The 19,225-nt window shown below is 37.7% G+C and overlaps 1 protein-coding gene across 2 annotated transcripts in view; it reads right to left on the bottom strand.

Moving 5' to 3' along the window:
* Positions 1-10,268: 10,268 nt before the first annotated feature.
* Positions 10,269-19,225, bottom strand: part of MSMO1 (methylsterol monooxygenase 1) — a 9,166-nt gene continuing 209 nt past the window's right edge. The window contains exons 1-6 of one of the 2 annotated variants that reach the window (XM_026065425.1): positions 18,619-19,085; positions 18,044-18,353; positions 16,195-16,343; positions 15,279-15,405; positions 13,316-13,470; positions 10,269-11,684 (exon numbers count right to left, since the gene is read on the bottom strand). In XM_026065425.1, coding sequence (XP_025921210.1) covers positions 11,477-11,684; positions 13,316-13,470; positions 15,279-15,405; positions 16,195-16,343; positions 18,044-18,298 — 894 coding nt within the window. In that variant the 5' untranslated portion in view covers positions 18,299-18,353; positions 18,619-19,085 and the 3' untranslated portion in view covers positions 10,269-11,476. Of the gene's footprint in view, positions 11,685-13,315; positions 13,471-15,278; positions 15,406-16,194; positions 16,344-18,043; positions 18,354-18,618; positions 19,086-19,225 lie in introns of those variants that run through there. The other variant, XM_026065424.1, reaches the window with a different exon arrangement.

The raw sequence follows: 19,225 nt of genomic DNA, 5'->3' as shown, positions 1-19,225 counted from the left end.
TTTTTAACGCTGCACGGCGTTCATGCGGTCCCGCCGGGTTAAACCCACTGGCCATCTCGCCCCGCTGAAGTGCCAATATCCCCCTAGGCTCAAACAGCACTATTGCAGAATAATGCAAATGTATTTGACTGAGGTCACAGGGCAAAATATAAACAAAATGGCTAATGATCTTTAAATTAAAGTAGCTTTGCTGCATCATAGAAACCAAAGGACAGAACACAACTGCTACTGAAGAACACTTTCTGATACTGAAGAATACTCAGAGAGCAAATCCCAGTATGTTCAATGCACCTACTGTTGTGAGAAGCCATTCACAATATATTAATAAATCACAATCTATTCTAGACCACAGATATTAAAGAACTTCTGAAGTCATCTAGTTTTTCAACACATGTTCACAGGAGTTTAGACTATGTCAGAATAGCCCATAAAAGATGACTGATAAAAGCATACATGCTGAAAAGCAGCTTGCATATGGCTTTTTTTTAAGGACGCAAAGCCTCACTTGAAAATTTTCAGCTGTTCAAATCTTTCTACAAATGGAACCTTGTTCCCTATAATTTCATATCTGTTTACCTAGCTTTTTAACAAATAACCTAAAAGGCAAGCCTGTAAGACATCTTCCTCCATCACCAAATAACAACATAATGAATCAATTTTCAGAAAGTTTCTTTAATAACTCTTTGCAGCCCAATGGCTATTTTCCTAAATTACAGGTTATTTAGCTACAAGCAGGAAGATAATAGAGAGAACATGTTCTAGGAGAACATCCTCAATATTCCTGGCATTTGGTGACACCAGCCCTGAAAATCATACTTACAATATAGTGCGAGACACATCCAAAGTCCCACAACATGCATACGTGCCCAAGATTAGAGCCTTCCAAATGATCTGGATATATCACCTGCAAAGAAATTAAAAGTACTTTCTGGCTGTGAGTCTACCTTGAACACTACTCCAGCTCTCAGTGGGTACAAGCACTATGCTAGCAAAGCAAAGCTCTTCTTCACAGACTTGAAAACACACTTATCATATATTTATATGTGTATACACACCTATACTTGGTATCCTTCTGTGTCCTGACTGTCAGTCCTGGACCGTTTAATATGTTTTTTCCACAGAAATACCCACAGGTCAGCTTGCTGACCTTACTGTCTTTCAAAGCCAACTGGATCCAGAAGCTTCCTCACCCCAGTTTAATTCCAGGGCTATGACAATGCAACTATGTGCAAAGGCACCTTCACAGCAGTTCCCCAAAGCCCTCAGCTCTCCTTTCTTACTGCTAGAAAACTTTGGAAGATGCCTATCGTACTGTGCCATATCAGCTCTGGCTTTGCAACAATGCAAATGCAAACTTGTTCTAAGCATTTTGCAGGGCTGGGATGTACAGAGACTCTCCGATATGCTGTTTCTCATAGCATGCTCGCTGTACATATCTAGGATCACTGAATCACTATCCCTCTGATTTCTCCCCTCCCAGCATGAATTATATTATGAATTTGTTTATGGCTTCACATCACTTAAAAATTACATGTTATATAGGTAACACACTCAGAGCTCCAAGACGAACTGCAAATAAAGGTAGTTTACCCAGCATTCAGAAGATTCAGAAGTTTTCTTCTTCTTTATCAGATTTGTTGGTTAAGTTCATCACAAGCTAAATTTTCTTTTTTTCTCCATTACTCTCCCTTACTCTTTATATAAAAGTAAACAAACCTGCCAGACCTGTGATTTTAGAGTTCAGTATCATTATCTGGGAGAACTTTCTGATCAGTCATAAAGAACTTTATGCTGTGTAGCAACTCTCATTGGCTTCCATTCAAATTTATTTCCCCAAAATACAATGTAACTAAAAGCAAAGATAAAATTAGGCTCAACAAATCAGTTTTGTTTTAACTATTCAAGTAATGAATTATTATAATTCCACTACACAGAATTCAAGTCTCACAATTAGCCTTGAATGAATTTACATTAATTTCCATACTGGTTAACCTGAAAAAAAAATTAAGTGAATGTGTTCCTGTAAAAATAGATGCATACACACATCCTATGTAGAATGGGGTGTTTTATAAGTTATCAAATAAATCTTTCATTCTGAGTTCACACATGCTGATTTCTTTTAATAAGGGATTTAGAAAGATTAGATTCACAGAGAGCTTAGGAACATTCACAGACCTGAGTAGGTGGAATAAATTGTTGACTTCCTTTATACCCATTCCCTTCTCCTGTTTTCCATAGCTCAGAGATGAGCACAGTCATCAGAGATGAAGGTCAAATTTCTGCCTAATATGGAAAAAGGTTTTGCACTTGCCTGAGTCTCGGAGTAATACCCTAACCACAGCTGCATTCCCAGGCCATACCATAACCAGGCTCCTGGATATTCTAGCATAAACTAGTAATGCTAATTAAAATGGGAACAGATCTCAGGTATTCCCTGTTCAGACAAATCACCTACCAGCAGATTTCAGATCCATTTTCTCTCTCTCTTTGGTGAATGTGAACAATTTGGTGAATGTGATACAAATTTTCAAGTAGTTCTGGCTTGCCTGAATTTTTCTTTTCAGCAAATCAGTGATTCAACAGCAAGTATATACATAAATATCTTTTTTAAAAATTTCCCCACACTCAGACAATTCTACTTTCAAGACTTCAATAATTTCGTACTTTTTCACTTGTGTGACAAGACAAGCAGACTGAGGCTATCATATTCTTTTCTAAACTTAAAATGAGAACCCTAAAGCTATCTACCATTTTTAAAGTACACAGTAGGAACAATAGAAATSTTAACAACACGCTATGATGGAGATCAGAGATTTACTTTATTAATAACAATATACTGTTAATAAGGATGATACAGAAATATGCAGTAAAGTTTTCTGGTTTATATTTGGAAAGTAGTAGGATGGTGCACTATATTGTACAAGGAAGAAGGTATTTTCTAGCACACAAATAACCAAGCAGGATGCAGAAGAGAGTATGTAAGGGAGAAGCATATTCTCAGTAAGAGCAGATCAGTACATCTTTAAAGAACTCCTTAGAGGACTATCTTTGGCCTGCTAATATTCAGTTACACTGCATTTTGGAATCTTGGAAAAATTCTGAAAGACTAGTTAGGGCATTAACAACTATTCAGAAAGAATAGCTATAGATCATATATGTTCTAAAAGACAAGGTCAGATAATGAAAAAATTGATAAAGGATTCAGTTAATTAGGAAATTATGGATAGGAATACAATAGTTAAAATCAGTTTAAAAAAGAAAACATTTGATCTCATTTTTGATAAATTATTGGACAAGTAGGTAGAGATAACTGAAGATATAATAAGCTTTTACAAAGCTGTTTTACTGCTGATTCTGCACACAATCTCAGATTATAGACCTCTCCCTACCTGGCAGCTCTGGTCTCTTGAGGATATCTCTTCAACACGGAGGCTTGTATTACCAGCCTCCAAAATGTCTTGCACAGCTCAGCAGTTCTATTTCTTGGATACCTGAAAAACAGTATTGAGATATGGAAAGTCATGGCTTTACCTAGCTCCTTGAGAGCAGGCTTAATATAAGGCAGGTCAAAGGAAATATAAACAAATAAAGAATGAATTTTAAAAAATCCAAATACAAACAAGGCACAGGAGAGGAAAGAAAACCACCTTCAATTTATTTATTCCAACCTACCTTTTCCTCTCTGTCTCCACCTGACAGATATTTGACTCACCCATATCACCAAAACTCAGCCTCACCAGATATTTAAGGGCTTGCTGTGCTCTTGCTGGCGTGGGGAGCTGAATATTGTCATATATGTAAAAATCTATATAGAAACTTTTTATAGACTGATACATAAGATTCATATAAAAGGTATCTGACAATCATACTGATGCACTATACCTACATAAATGGCAGTGGTTTATTACTGCCCCTTGTTTCAGATTACACCAGTAATCACTCCTTCTGAGGTGATACTAGGTTTGAGAGACAACATCAATGCTGTTTTTGAGAGATATCATGGCGATACTGCAAACATTCTTATACAGAAAAAGTACCATGCAATATCATTTTCAGCATATTGAAAACTGGCTGACAGGTTTTTACAAAGTGGTGACTCATTGTCAAATGAGTTTTTTTTTTTCTGGTCTTCCACAGGGATTGGTATTTCAAATCCAGAGGCTAATTTATTCAATTATTACAGAAAAAAATATGAATCAAACCTGATAAAAATTGTGGATGACACAAAGATTGACAGAATGGTGAATAATAAGGATACAGGAGCTCCGGGATGTGATCTGGGTTACTTGGTGAAGCAAGCCCATTTAAAGAAATAATATTTCAGCACAGGAAATTGCAAATTAAACCTAAGAGCAAGAAGTACAAAACACACTTATAACAAGGGGAAGAGCTAACTATCTGGCAAATAATTTTTCTAGAAGGACCTAGAGATCACAATAGATGAGTAACTGAAAACATGTTTTCCAGCATAATGCTGTGGCAAAAAGAGCTGATTTTATCTTTGAATGTTTGTAGACAGAAGGACAGTGGTTAAGAGCAGGGATGTGATTATACCATCAACGTGGTATTGGTGAGAATGACTGGGAACTGTTACACACAGTTCTCATGTCTACACCAGAAAGAAGATGCTGAAAATTCAGACACAAGCCACAAAAGGCATTTGAGAAATAGAGGAAATGTCTTGCTGCAACAGAGGGCATGATATGTTCTGATGTGAAAAATATAATTAAAAAGTGATTTGATTACAGGCATACCTCGTTTTATTGTGCTTCGCTTTATTGTGCTTTGCAGATACTGCGGTTTTTTCTTTTTTCTTTTTTTTTTTTTAAACAAATTGAAGGTTTGCATCAACCCTGCATCAAGCAAGTCTGTCGACACCATTTTTCCAACAGCATGTGCTCACTTCGTGTCTCTGGGTCACATTTTGGTAATTCTCACAATATTGCAAACTTTTTCATTATTATTATATCTGTTACAGTGATCGGTGATCAGTGATCTTTGATGTTACTATTGTAATTGTTTTGGGGCACCATGAACTGCACCTGTATAAGACAGCAAACTGAATCGATAAATGTTGTGTGCACCCTGACTGCTCCACCGACCGGCCGTTCCCCCGTCTCTCTCCCTCTCCTCAGGGCTCCCTTTTCCCTGAGACACAACAATATGGAAATTAGGGCTCCCTTTTCCCTGAGACACAACAATATGGAAATGAGGCCAATTACTAACCCTGCAATGGCCCCCAAGCATTCGAGTGAAAGGAAGAGTCGCACGTCTCTCACTTTAAATCAGAAGCTAGAAATGATGAAGCGTAGCGAGGAAGGCATGTCGAAAGCCAAGACAGGCCGAAAGCAAGGCCTCTGGCGCCAAACAGTTTGCCAAGTTGTGAAGGCAAAGGCAAAGTTCTTGAAGGAAATTCAAAGTGTTTCTTCAGTGAACACACAAATGATAAGAAAGTGAAACAGCCTTCTTGCTGATACGGAGAAAGTTTTAGTGGTCTGGATAGAAGATCCAACCAGCCACGACATTCCCTTAAGCCAAAGCCACATCCAGAGCAAGGCCCGAACTCTGTTCAGTTCTGTGCAGGCCGAGAGAGGTGAGGAAGCTGCAGAAGAAAAGTTTGAAGCTAGCAGAGGTTGATTCATGAGGTTTAAGGAAAAAAGCCATCGCCATAACATGAAAGTGCAAGGGGAAGCAGCAAGTGCTGATGTAGAAGCTGCAGCAATTTATCCAGAATATCTAGCAAAAATAATTGATGAAAGCAGCTACACTAAACAACAGATTTTCAATGTAGACGAAACAACCTGGATTCAAGTCATAAAAAAAAAAACCATACACACTACCTACCTAAAAAGACATGGAATAAATAATGTGCTACCATTTCATTTATAATTCTAAAAACCTCTTGAAGAATGGAATATTACAACTCTAAATCATCATATTAAACTTTTAGTGCTTTGAATCATCTCTCCAATAGTTGATGAGACACTGATCTTTCACAGATACCTTGACTGGAATATTTAAAACTCATAGTTGCATGTAATTTTGTGACAGTGTTGGTGCAGGCACAAAGCAATAGGCTAAGAACCAATGAACAGAATCACATGTGTGATGAAAATCTGAAACACTGAAAGCTCCTTGTATTTTCAAGCTAGGAGTTCAATAAAATAAAGCAAGGTATAGGTGCAGCTCCAGGATGACAGTGGGAGCTGACAAGGCAAAGAGGATAATGGCAGTCTTTGAAACCTAGTTAAAGAGGGGCCACTTCCACTATGGAAACAAATGCGTTAGGAAAAACAGCTCAGCCAGCAAAACATGGCAGCTGTTTCAACATTATAAAGCAGTAATCAGCAGTCTTGAATACATATACCTAATAGGAATTAGTCACTGTTAGACTTCTCCAGGTCCTACATCACAGGGTGGTTTCATGATACGACTCGAGTAGATCTAACAACTTTCCAACTGTCAAAAGGGAACAGTCAATTTTTCCTCTTTCCTGTTCCTGGCCATTTGCTCCCACAGCTTATCTTGCTGACAGCAGACTGCTTGACAAACCAAGACAACCCACCCATCTGGCAGAAAACTAAGCAGGTGCATGTGTGCGGGTGAATAGCAGGCAGGTTAGAAAATGCAATCAGCTTGCAACAGAGTCAGAGGAGACCAGCACAGAACTAGAGAAAGTAGCTGGGAACAGTGAGAAGGAGGATCAAGATGTCCTCGTCCTTCCAGAGTGAGGAACCATCAGTTTGGCTCAGCCACAACATGCAAGCACTTTTTTCACTTTTATTTTCTCACGACTCCAAAAAATGCATTTTCTTAGACGATGAAAATGACTAAGAGTCTATGCAACTGGTTGGCTCACAGGGTCTGACTAACACAGAATCTGGCAAGTTGTCTTCAACAAATGTCAGCCTCCAGCAGGAAGCCAGAAATATACACTACTTTGCTTCTCAGGCTGAATAAAATTACTTTATTATTAGAGAAAAATAAATGAGCTTTTCATACAGCATGATAGTAAGTTCATCGGAAAAAAATAAAGTACACAGGTACCACAGCAGGAACAATTCTTCAGCTGATCCACAAGATAATGCCACTCTTGCAAACCAGTACAAAATAAATAATAAAAAGCCCCCCCAAAAAATCACAGAAAAGTAAAATCCATAACCAATAAAATATCATCATAAAACCTCATACATTAACCAGGAGCATATAAGCCAGGAAGACAGAACTCTTACCTCAGTATTTAGTATCTCTTCTCATAAATATAAGCTTGTTATGAAATGGAATTTGTGTAAATATGGCATAACTATCTCTATCAAAATAAATGCTGGAAAAAGAATAATTCACTGTGAACATCAGAACCTGTTTTTTTCATAAATTATGATCTGTGCTTATAGACATCTAACAACAACGATCTCATCTTTTTCCATAGCTACTATCTGTACCCCTGTCCAATGAAAGAGCTGCATCCCCTTTCCCACCCCGCCTTAGGGGTCCTTAATCCCTACAGTCTTCTACAGTATCTTCAGCTCTCTCCAACATCCTCAGGTATCCTACTGAGCAAGAGTACACAGCGGCTGCTCTGTCATACACACAAGTTCATTGCTAGTTGACAAGAAAAACAATTTTTTGAGCTCATGTTGCAGCCCATTTCTCAATGGGTGCATTAGCTTGGCATTATCACTTATTAACCCTGTCAACTGAAATGCAGAAACTCAGCATCTTTTAGATCCTTACCTGTCAAATTTAAAGCTGTGCAGTAGGTTAAAAAAATTACAGTGGTGAAGGGATAAGATAGCAAACAGCATGAGGTGCATAAGCTGGCCAGGAGGCTGAGAATGCAGCTTGCAGAAAAAAAACAAAACTTGATTGGTCTGTTAAGCTGTGGTACCCCTTCCTGCAGAATATGGTAGTAATAGATTTACAAAAAAATTTCTGCATTAATTCATGAAAGAAAATGTCTTTAAAGACTTTAAAATACAAAGATACCAGCTCCACCTCATGAAGTCTCTGACTGGAAAAACATTCAGGAAAAAGACTTGCCCTTTTCTCTTATGCTGGGTATCTGCTAATGGCCAGGATACAGGGCTACATGGATCTTGGTTCTGGTGCGTCACAGCCATTGTTAAGCTAGCTCTAGCTTTTTCTAGTCATTCCACAATATGGGATTTGGCATCAGACATGGAGCAATTACTGAATTTATCAGGAAGTTTGAAGCCTTTTTGGAACATTATTACCTGTACCACCTCTTTAATACGTCATTTTTTCCATAACTTCTATTAGTATTCTGTGTGTCATTACATGATGCTGTTTGATGTAACCTGGATAATTCAGCTGTAGGTTCACTTGTGAATAGAGTTCTCTCACACTCACCAATAACTTAGTACCATTTCTTCTAACTCATGGGCTGTATATGCACATACTAAAGGAATCTTTCTTCAATAGAGGTTCTCACGGATAGGTAGTGTGAAGAATAATAGGGCAACATCTCTAAGCCTCAATACTTGGTTTGCTGTTAAAAATAAATTACATTTTGTAAATCCATGCTTATTGTGTAATTTAAACCTAGAGCTGTAAAAACTAACACACTTTAAAATAGAGTTGATCAATATTTTAAATTTTGATAAATATTGCATTCTTCAGCTACTGAACAGGGAGAGTAGCTGAGTCAATGAAGCAATAAACTTGAATGTTACCTAGCATTACAACTATTCACATGGCAGGGGGTGGGGTGCAGAGGCTTTGTATAGAGAAATCAGCATTTACATGCTATAAAGCAGATTATTATGGTGGACAAAATGCACTGCACTGGAAAGCAGGCAGTCACTGTGGCAGCCCATGTAAATTTGAAGTTAGAGARTTTTTAACTTACAGAATTTGATAATGTGAACAAACAGATATGTCACTGTCAGGTGGGTTTTTTTTAATTAAAAGAATCTGCACAGTAGCACAGCAAGGAGATGAATTTTTACATGTGGAACAGTTTTTAAGTTTACTAATGGAAAAAACTACTGTAGTTTGTGTACTAGAAAAAAGCAATATGCAATTGAGAAGTTAAATGAATAATGGACACTTAAGAACAGTCACCTTTGATGCAAGGACAGCACCTTCCACTTGAAGAAAAATAGCCATGAGTTTTAAGCTAAAGCTATATGAAAAACTTGCTGTATCTTAGAATACAAAGAATTGTTAGCTTAGTAATTAAAACAATTGTTGCTTTTCCACCCTAGGTTTTGAGAGAAGTTGACCAGAATACAAGCCCAGACTCCAAACAGGCAGGTGATAACTGACCAAAAAAAAACCCAAAACAACACCAAAAAATCCCACTACCTCCCCCCCACCCCCATCCCATTATTACTTAAAACCAGCGTTTCTCTTATGCCTTGTATGTAGTGGCAAGGTATCAAGATTTTGATCATAATTTTCCTCCCCTCTTGTAACGGGAGAAGTTGTCTTTTAAACAAACAAAACCAGTGTGTATGCTCCCAGTCTTCGTAGCTGTAGAAGAACTCATCTCAGCTGCTGGGCTGGAGCGCTCTGCCACCTATAGGAATCCGTACTCAGGCAAGAGACTGCTTCCTCATGCAATAGATGCAGGATCAAGGGCAGCTTCACAGGAAACAAGTTTAAAGAGGAGCTACCCAGCAGGTAATCCTAAATCCAGTTAAAACCTAATGGTGGCTCAGCTTTTTTAACTCTCAACTGCTTCAGCAGTCTTTCTATTGCACTGGGTGGAGTGTCTTTCATCACTGGTGTAAGCACACCCCATGCTTTCAGTAAGCTCTCAGAATGGCTTGTTAGTTCAGGCTGGTAGCGCATATGGGCTCAGAAAATCCCAAGTACAAGTCCCTGCTAAAACTGAACAATTAACTGAACAATCAACTGCTACTCACCTGCCATAGCCAAGTGTTTTTTCTTCCTTTTTGAGGGAAGGGGGAGGACAAAAAAGAATCTCACTTGACTGTAATCAACAGGGGTAGAGATAGAAGAAATAAAAGGTACCACCAAACACATGCAGAAGAAGAATCTGAACCTCCACCACATCACAAGTAATATTCCAATCATTCTGTTTGGGCTTCTAACAAAACAGAGGAGCTAATGATATTCATTCTGTACTTTCATGGGAGCACCTCTTTTGAGGATTACATCAGATTGCAAGTGAAGCAGCAGCAGGATTTGAGTGGTCTTGAGTAAGGAAAAGCTGCAAGCATCTCTCAAAGATTTCTAGGATAGATAAAGTGGTATTTGAAATCCAAAGAGCAGCAGACAAATTCAAATGCAAGGTGGAAGATCTTTATGAGCATTTAGCCCTAAATACTTTCACTGTTACTTTTGTGCAACACATAGACAAATATTTAGAAAGTAGATTCAACAAAATTAGAATTCTGTTTCTCTCAGTAGTACAAACCAGAATCTTAACATCTAGTGCTTGACTTGTAAAAGCTGTAGCCTAACTTGAAAGTGTGCTTGGCTCAAGAATTGCAGCTACACTGAGTAGCTGCATGTAGTTAAGTCCTTCAAAACATAAAACCAGCAGAATTTACAAGATGTTCTCAGCTTCTATTTCTTACTGCTGCCTCTATAAAACCATTTCAGCTATAAATCATTTAGAAAGCTACTTAAAAAATAATCCTTCTTCATTAATGAACAGAGTAATACACCATATCCTACAGTTTTTGTCAACTTTGTTTTAAAAACCATATGAAAGGTATAATACATCTCAAATCAAAACCACATTTATTCCATCAGTCACAAGTGCAAATATGGCAACAAGTCAGTTCAGCAAATTACAACACACAGAAAGGAATGTAATGTAAATGCTAATTACACTGACAGAGCAACTTCAAAGAGCAGCAAAAATGGTTTCTTCAAATAAAAATTTCTATCTTTTTTTATCTGTAATCTAAAATAATGTAATAAATCAAGATCAGGAATGTCTCTGCTAACTAACACTTAGCCAGCTCTTCTGGTATTAACAGTTCTCATTATTCAGTGTGCAAATGGCCTGCCCAAGCTCCTTATTAACAGATGTTTTGGTTTTAAGCAAATTTTACCCATTATGTAAATAATATAGTGCTGATACCAGTTCATATGTTCTGCTATTTGATATTACAAATTTGAGAATATATATTTTTAAAAAGTTAAGTCCAATTTCAGTATATATTTATAATTTTACCTAGATCCAAAGTGGGCAATATTAAAGATAAAATTGAATAAAATTCCTGCAAACAAGTGGACCCAAGTAATCTAAGATTTTTTGTATCGTCTTTAAGTCTGTAGTTAAAATATATATGCAGTACTTATGTATAAAATAGAAAGCATTCCCATTAGGAAGATACTGCAGTGTAATTAGCGGTTTTTCTCTACCACTTAGTAGCCAAGGAACAAGATTTATGCTTAATACCCGATCACCATTTTGCTTTAAAGAAAAGCAAAAGCAGACTACCAGTATTAGCATCAGAATGTTTACACTGGAAGTTTAGTTAGCCTTCTTTTTCATTATGAGCTGCTGTTTCTTCTCTTTTTCTTTATAGGCAATGAATTGAGAGTCTGTACCAAAGATTCTGTCCCACCATGTGAAGGTTGAAGCGTAATTGCCGATAAAGTTCATGTGATGGAAATCATGAAAACGTGCCCCAGCATAGAAAGGCACCAAATGAAGAGGGTTCAGAGGAACATCATAGCCACTACAGGGAAGGAAAAAAAAAAAGAGAGAATTGTACTAAGGTTTTCTTCCCCCCCCCCAAATATATATATATATATATATATATAATATATATATAACTTGTCCTTTTTATAAAATAAAAAAGATTTTTTGATATTCTAAGGCCCAGAAGTAATCACCTTAATACTGGCTTAATAGAGGAGTTACAGTGAGCATTTCCACAAAATGAAGTAAAACAGAAGTTCATTGTTTCTGCAGGAAGAAAGGAAAAACAAAACCACCTCCTATCTTAGCCAAATGCTTCTGTAAACTATCCCACATTGGCTTTGGCACTTGCTGATCTCTTCAATTCAGTTTACTAAGCCACTCAAAAAATCTAAGCAAGACACCTATAAGACTACAGTGGATGACTTCCTGCTGGTTTAGCAGATCCAGCTGGCTCAAAGGGCTCTGTCAGGAAGAAGAATAAAAATTAAAACTATCTTTTAGTGTCAGCAAGCTATTAACATTTTCTCAGCTGCTCATCAAACAGCATCTCAAATCAACTACAGCTGTTTCTCTTGAGTGGCTGTTAATCTCTCTCCTTTCTTAAGGCAAGGACTTTAATTCAGTGACTGAAAGGAGAAGTCATGCTGAGCCAAGCTTGCGGTACTTCTATTCTTAAATTATTTTCAGTTTACTTTTAATGTGTAAATGTTTAATGTTTAAAATTCAAAATATAAAATTACAGTCAGATTAAAACCAGAACAGTTTGCTTTAAAGGGTTTTCAACTCTGTTGCTTAGTATTACTGAAAAGCATCCTACCACCACCTAGTGGGGAGAGTGCAAGATAATTTGTTATAAACACCTACAGACAGCAAACTGAAATTGCCAAAGGAGATTCATATCTTTCATCAATCACTTAATGATACATTACAGCATATACTTCTCAATCTATAATGAAAAGATTCCTAAAACGGCAATGATTTGTACAATGAGTTGGTTAGCAGCTCATGTTCCACTAAATACTTGAAAATCAGCTTACAATAAAATACTATATGCTTAATATTGTGTTTACAGATACAAAGTCAAGTATGATACCAGCATTTCAAAAATGAGCTCTAACTTTCCCGCTCTTGAGCGCAGGAAATAAAAGCATGCTCATTTGCAAATGAACCTAGATAAGCCTACTGGGATTTGTACTACCATTTTGGAGCCAAATTTGAAAGAAGTTACACTTCTACTACAAAGACAAATAAGTCTCTCCAACCCATTCTGATTTTTTTTTTTAAACAGTCAGTGGTTGCATATTGTAATACGCATAAGATGATTTATACACTGGATATCAAACATGAAGCATCAAATCAACCATCATAATAATATACCTAGCATTTGGGGCACTCTTCAAGATACTGTAGTTGACAATCTACACTCTTTCAATCAGCAAGATTTGCTATTAACACTACTTCAAAACAGAAGACAGTATTACTGTTCATTTGCTAGTGGTACTGCAGAGAAAGTCTAGAAGAAGGTGAATATGCATCGACTTCTTTACAGTATCCATAAAAGCACTTCAATGCAAAAGAAAGAGTAGAAAGCTCAGTGGAAGAAGAGCCAGTTAATTTTAAAACAGACTTGGGGAGAAAAACTTAAAAAAATAATGAGGACTTCACCTGTGTACGTCAATGGTTTCCATCAAGCGACATATTACCCATGCCCACAGAAGAATCACGTGGTTACAGAAAACAACAATTCCAATAAAAAAGCCAGTTCCAAGGATAAGCGTTTCCAGAGGATGTGCATACTCTGCTTGCATTCCAAAGGGAGACTACAAAAAACAAACAAAAAAAAGAGAATGAGAGAGAGAGAAAAACAGTTACAATTTTCAAATTTCTACACCTCAGATCAGATTCACCCTTTTGTGAGACTCCCCTCTTCCTATCATCCCACAGTACTGCAACAGGACATGCAGAAATATCTTGTGGATAGAGGAAATGGTCTGACTGAGCAAGTGCCTGTAACACAGATTTTCAGCTCCTCATTGGTAAAACAGAAAACAATACTTCAAGTTCATAAGGGTTATGAATCAATTAGTGATTCCAAAAACTTCACTGCAATAGTTCAAAGTATTATTTAGGTTTATCACTACCTCAAGCCAAAGAGTTATTTCAAGAATATTAAAGTGTTTGGCAAGTTTCTATCAGCTTTGCTATACTTCTAGGCATGGAAGGAGAAGAAACTGGAAGGATACTCAATGTTCTCAGAGCCACAATTCACTTAGAAATTTATTTAAAAATATAAAATAAACAATACAGGAACCCCCCCAAAAACACTCTTCGTCTTTGACACTTTGTAAGTCCTTGCAGTTCAAAATATTATTGGGATATTGAAATAAAGCATTTTCTTTCCTTTAGATATATACACTAAACAGTAATTCCTACATCTGGTTTACAAAAAAAATTCCATATGAAATTTTTAAAAGTAGAATGCTTAGAGAAAAATAATAATTAATTTAAGGCTAATACTGAAGGATATAAGTTTATCTGAAAAAATAAAGTACACTTTGGCTTAAGGAAGGTTTTAAACCTTTTATTATTAGGGAATGTTTTTAGTAAAATAACAATTAGTCTACAGATCACTTCCAAGTGAACTGCTACCCATTCTCACAAGAAAAGTGTCCAGAAGCTGTTCCTGTTTCTGCTGGATACAAGACAGCCCCCTGAGGGGTTGCCAAGATCTGAAGGAAAACAGTAGCTGCTACTGCAGATGTATGCACATATGCATACATTAATTAATATCATGTTCTCTGTTATCTGCAGTCCATATAAACTGTCCCAGACACAGTAGCCTGCAGTTTATTTTGGGCACAGTATAGCTTATAAACTGAACCAAAGTAGTACACAAACGCAATAGCACCTGACTCCTGTGATCCAGAAACCCTGCCACCTAAAGACAGCTACACTAACTATAGGATACAAGCACTGCTGGACCCTGGCTGCTTCAGAACAGGGCCACCTCCAGTCCAGCAGGGCTCATTGCCTCGTGTGCAATGTCAGTGCCAACAGCGATAAACGCACCACCACCCAAACTCTCTCTATTGCACTGTGCGCTTCATAGAGCATCACGCGCAAATGACTACAGCACTTCCAGAGGCCCATAGCCAAGCTATAATCCCTCCCTAGATCAAACACACTGAGCATATGGCACAGACACGCAGGCAGCTCAGGAACAGCCTGTACAGAGTGTTCTGGGACCAGTAAATTCTGGATAACACCCTAGATGGTGGAGAACTGACAAACAAATCAAAACCAGAAACATACCATTCCTCCCTCACTCCTCTAGCAATAGACATCAAAAATAAGTTTACAAAGCTTGATCTCACCTAGCTCAACGGATATGATCAAACTTCAGCCAAAGACTTGAGTGCAATTTTTCATTCTAATTAAATGAAATAAAACTATACATGTTTTCAGAAAGAAAATGGATGACTGTTTTTGTCACAGAGCTCAAGACAAGATATCTATCCCACTGTCAAAAGGATGCAGAACCCTGAAGGCATCCAAATATCACCTTTAAATAAGCTGTATGAAACTGCATGTATTAAAAGCAATTTGAAAGAATTCAAGGAATACATACTACAAACTCATGGTGAACTTTATGGATGTACTTGTATATTCTCTTGTGATGCAACAATCTATGCAGGAAATAGTGCCAGGCATCCTCGATGACTGCACATCCAAAACATTGGGCAAGTAGAACATACCTTTAAACAGTAGAAAAATTATTAGTTATAGAATATATTAGCTTATGCAGAATCTTGAAATATAAAATAATTTATATGCTAATAAGGGTGCAAAATATCTGGGAAATGTCAGATATTACTACTGACTGAATAACAGTGCATAAGCACTACCTATTTAACATACTAAAAATATTAACAAGTACATTAGCCTTTGTACCTATCAGCTCATCAGTTCCTATGGCTACACCTGTAGTCAGTATAAGACCTCGATATACAAAGACAGAACTGTACCTGAACCAGAGGGAAATAACATTATGAGAAAGGTGACCTACTGTTGTAAAGAACAACTTCAGGAAAAAAAGAAAACACAAGGCACTTTTAGCTAGATTTGGTTTTGTGTAAAACTATTAATTTAGAGCAAAAAAGGGGGAATGAGAAGCAGGTGGTGCATTCTCTCCCTTGAGGAATATACTGCTGCTATGAAATAAGACAACAGGGTGGAGGAAAGAAAAACTTAATAGAAGTCACGGGAAATCAGAACACGTCGAACTAAACAAAAAGACRCACAGTCCAGTATCTAATCCACAAACTCCCTTCTAATCCCCCTCTTCTCTGAAGAATTTGGGATCATTTAAAAATATACTCTAGAAAGCTCTAATTAGCTCTTGCAGCAGTTAAGTATCAACCAACACAAAATTAGCAGAGTTTACACAACAAAAAAAATCAAGTTATAATACATAACCAACTGTATGCCTCCAACTTGCCTCCAACCGTATGCAATTCAGTATCAACAAAGAAATATCTACCTACCATCTAGGCATTTCTTCCCACTCATATGGGATGTTAAAATATTCTGTGAAGTAATAGGTACCACAAATCAGAGGCAGCTGAATGAAAAAGTGATTGAAGAGGAGTGTTTTGAAACACTTCCACTGCTTTTCCCATGTTTCTGGTTTATCCTAGAAAGAAGCAGAAAGAGACAGTTCTGTTATGTACTTTTATAGCATGAATTTGAAGTGCTGAAAAAAAACTGTAGGCAGTTTAAGATGATATAGCAACTTAGAGACTTTAGCAACTTACATACACTGCTACTCTGCTGGAACAAATTCTGCTTGATAGGTATAAAGTCTCTTAATAGCTGATGGACCACCCCTGAAAAAGGCCATTTCTTGAGAAAGTTTTATCACCATTAAGTTTCAAGACGTTTTTGAAGTAATAGTGAAAAGAGTATGACCTTTCTTGCTCAACCTATGATTTATATGAAAACCCCAAAACTAAACTGTTAGATAGCTTTTAAGGGGGAGGAGAGGAGTCGAGAGGGAAGCAGATTATACCTGCTTCAAAATGATCATAGACTCTGCTTGATACTGTAGTATTATCCTAAACATGTGAAATCTATCCAAGAAAGAAATTAGCTTCTCAGGCTGCTTCTGAAACATCTACTTAAATTTCATTCAGAAACTACTTAGGAAAAAGCCATTTAAAATGTAATATTCCATTCATATAAGAACTGCAAAAGTGTCCAGGCCACAGAACAGACTGATGCATTTCAGTCTGTGGTTCCCTTTCCCTTCCTGAGGACTGTTCTTTTGTGCTGTATTTCTTAAATCCTTTCACCTTAAAAAATAGGTAGTGGCTCCTTCCATAACACAAATCAACTCAGGCAACACAAACTGCATGGAATTAGACTCAGTTTCATCACGAATTCCAAAACATCTCATTTTTCTAAGATAGCTTTTCATAAAACTTAAAGTAAGGATCTCTTAATAAAGTTGTTCTTTACCAGTCACCCCAAACAATTCTTGTTATTTCGCTATTTGTAATTAACAGTAGCATTTCGGACTTAACAGTTTAATGCAAACCTAATTTAGCTTTTCTTTTTCACACCACAACATGCATTTCCACAGCAAAAAGAATACAAAGAGAAGCTGAAGATGTAAGCATATGAAGAAATAAACTGTTCTGAAAACATCCAGTTTTTGCAGGGAGACATATTACCAGTTACTGTAGTAATTTCAGAAACTAGTAATGTTTCATTTTAAATTCATATCACAAGTAAAGTTAAAGGAACTGGGGAAAAACAAAAATCATGGCATACTGGATGTGCATTTGCCACTTATTCATGTTTAAAATCCAGTTAGGAGCGGGCAGCCCATTCTAAGCTTTCTCCACTATTAAAATACTTTGAAATCCTTTCAAAAGGGTGTATGCAGAGAAACTTTAAAAGGAACCCCTGCTATTAAGTCTCAACACCATGTAATTTCACTGTGTGAAAGAATTCTTTCACAACACTAACTCACATCTCTACTACAAGCTACCATGACTTTATTGTACCTTTCAGAGATCTTCCTCATCCATGTATAAACTTGCCCAGAGGACAGTTAACTTTGCTAGTACAAAGACCAACACCCTATGTTCTCTCTGTATCACCATGGTGGACAAAATCCCCTCCCTCAGCAAAAGCTTCTTTCCTTCCCCAAATCCACTTCTATTCCTCTCTTCCCACACATTGCAATTTTGTCCTGTCACTTCCAAAGCATCCACAGTTAATAGAGAAGAACACGTGCTCATCTAAATCAGAAATTAATATACCACAGTTATCTCTACCTTGTATGTTAAAAGAAAGATCAGAAATGTGCAGTTCAATGCTCTATCTTACCTGTTGAATTTTGTATTTTTGCATGTATGGTATAAACTGGAAGACAAATCCAGGTACACAGAGCAAGAAGTATGAAGCTTCATGAACTATAAGTGATCCCCAGGTTGCAATCTGGAACTTTGTGTAGTTATCCAGCATGTAGTTCCAAGCATTTTTAAATGGTTGCTGCAGTGGATTATCAGGCAAAAAAGAGTCTACGTACTCCACTGCTAGATAAGCAGAGTTCAAGATATTAACGCTATCGTTCATTGCCATTGTTCAAACATAAAACATCACAGTTACAGTTCTTCTACAGTTGTCTATAAATAACCTGCAAGTTTTGAGAAAAGAAAATTTGAATAAGAAGCAATGTTTCCTGAAAAAACATTACTTAAGTTTCATTTACATACAAGTTGCATACTGTAATAAAAGAGGAAAGGAAAACTCAAAACAGATTTGGAAATCGAACAGTGCATTATGATCTATTGTTTATCCAACCTTGTTCTTTTCATAGCTGTGAGCCAGACGCCATGCAAACTACCTCAGCACAAAAGACAATGTCAGGCTCATCAGCTTCATATCTGTACTATACTAACCATCTGAACAGCTTTCGGATTGCAGCTGGCTTGAAGCAATCCACCTTTCTGCAAGTCGGAAAGCAGAGAGGCAGCATTCCCACAGGTGCTTGGAACTTCTCCCACTTTAGTAGAGTAAGGTGGGTGCTCGTCTCATCTCCCACTCTCAAATGCGGGTGTAATTCACACACCAGAGGACCCTGGTTAGTCCCAAAAAGCCTAGCCCAATTAATACACTTGGAAAAAGATCCAATGCAAAGAATGTACTGAGCTCAGTATGAAACAACGTTAATCATCGTTTTCTTTATAACAATAACATAAAGACAGCATTATTTTTATTAACAGTCGGTCCCTTATAGCAGCCAGGAAAGCAGCTTGGGACTCGAGCTCTTGAGCCGAAGCAAAGGCTCGCTACTCGCCTTCCCCCAAACGCAGCCGGCCACCCAAGAGGCCAGAGGCGAGGCTAGGCCTGGGGAGACCTTCCCGCCGCCCCGCCGCGCACGTGCGACCACCCTGCCAAGAAGCGGACCCGGGCGCTGAGGCCGAGGCGGGAGAGAGCCCGGGGAGCCGCGCGGCCCCACCGCGACGCCGAGGGCGCGGGCCTCGCACAGCAGCGCAGCCCCACCGG

Source organism: Apteryx rowi, unplaced genomic scaffold (genome assembly GCF_003343035.1).
Source record: "Apteryx rowi isolate R43461 unplaced genomic scaffold, aptRow1 scaffold_227, whole genome shotgun sequence".
Taxonomy (NCBI): domain Eukaryota; kingdom Metazoa; phylum Chordata; class Aves; order Apterygiformes; family Apterygidae; genus Apteryx; species Apteryx rowi.
The sequence above is the reverse complement of the archived record's forward strand: the minus strand, read 5'-3'. Positions and strand labels throughout refer to the sequence as shown.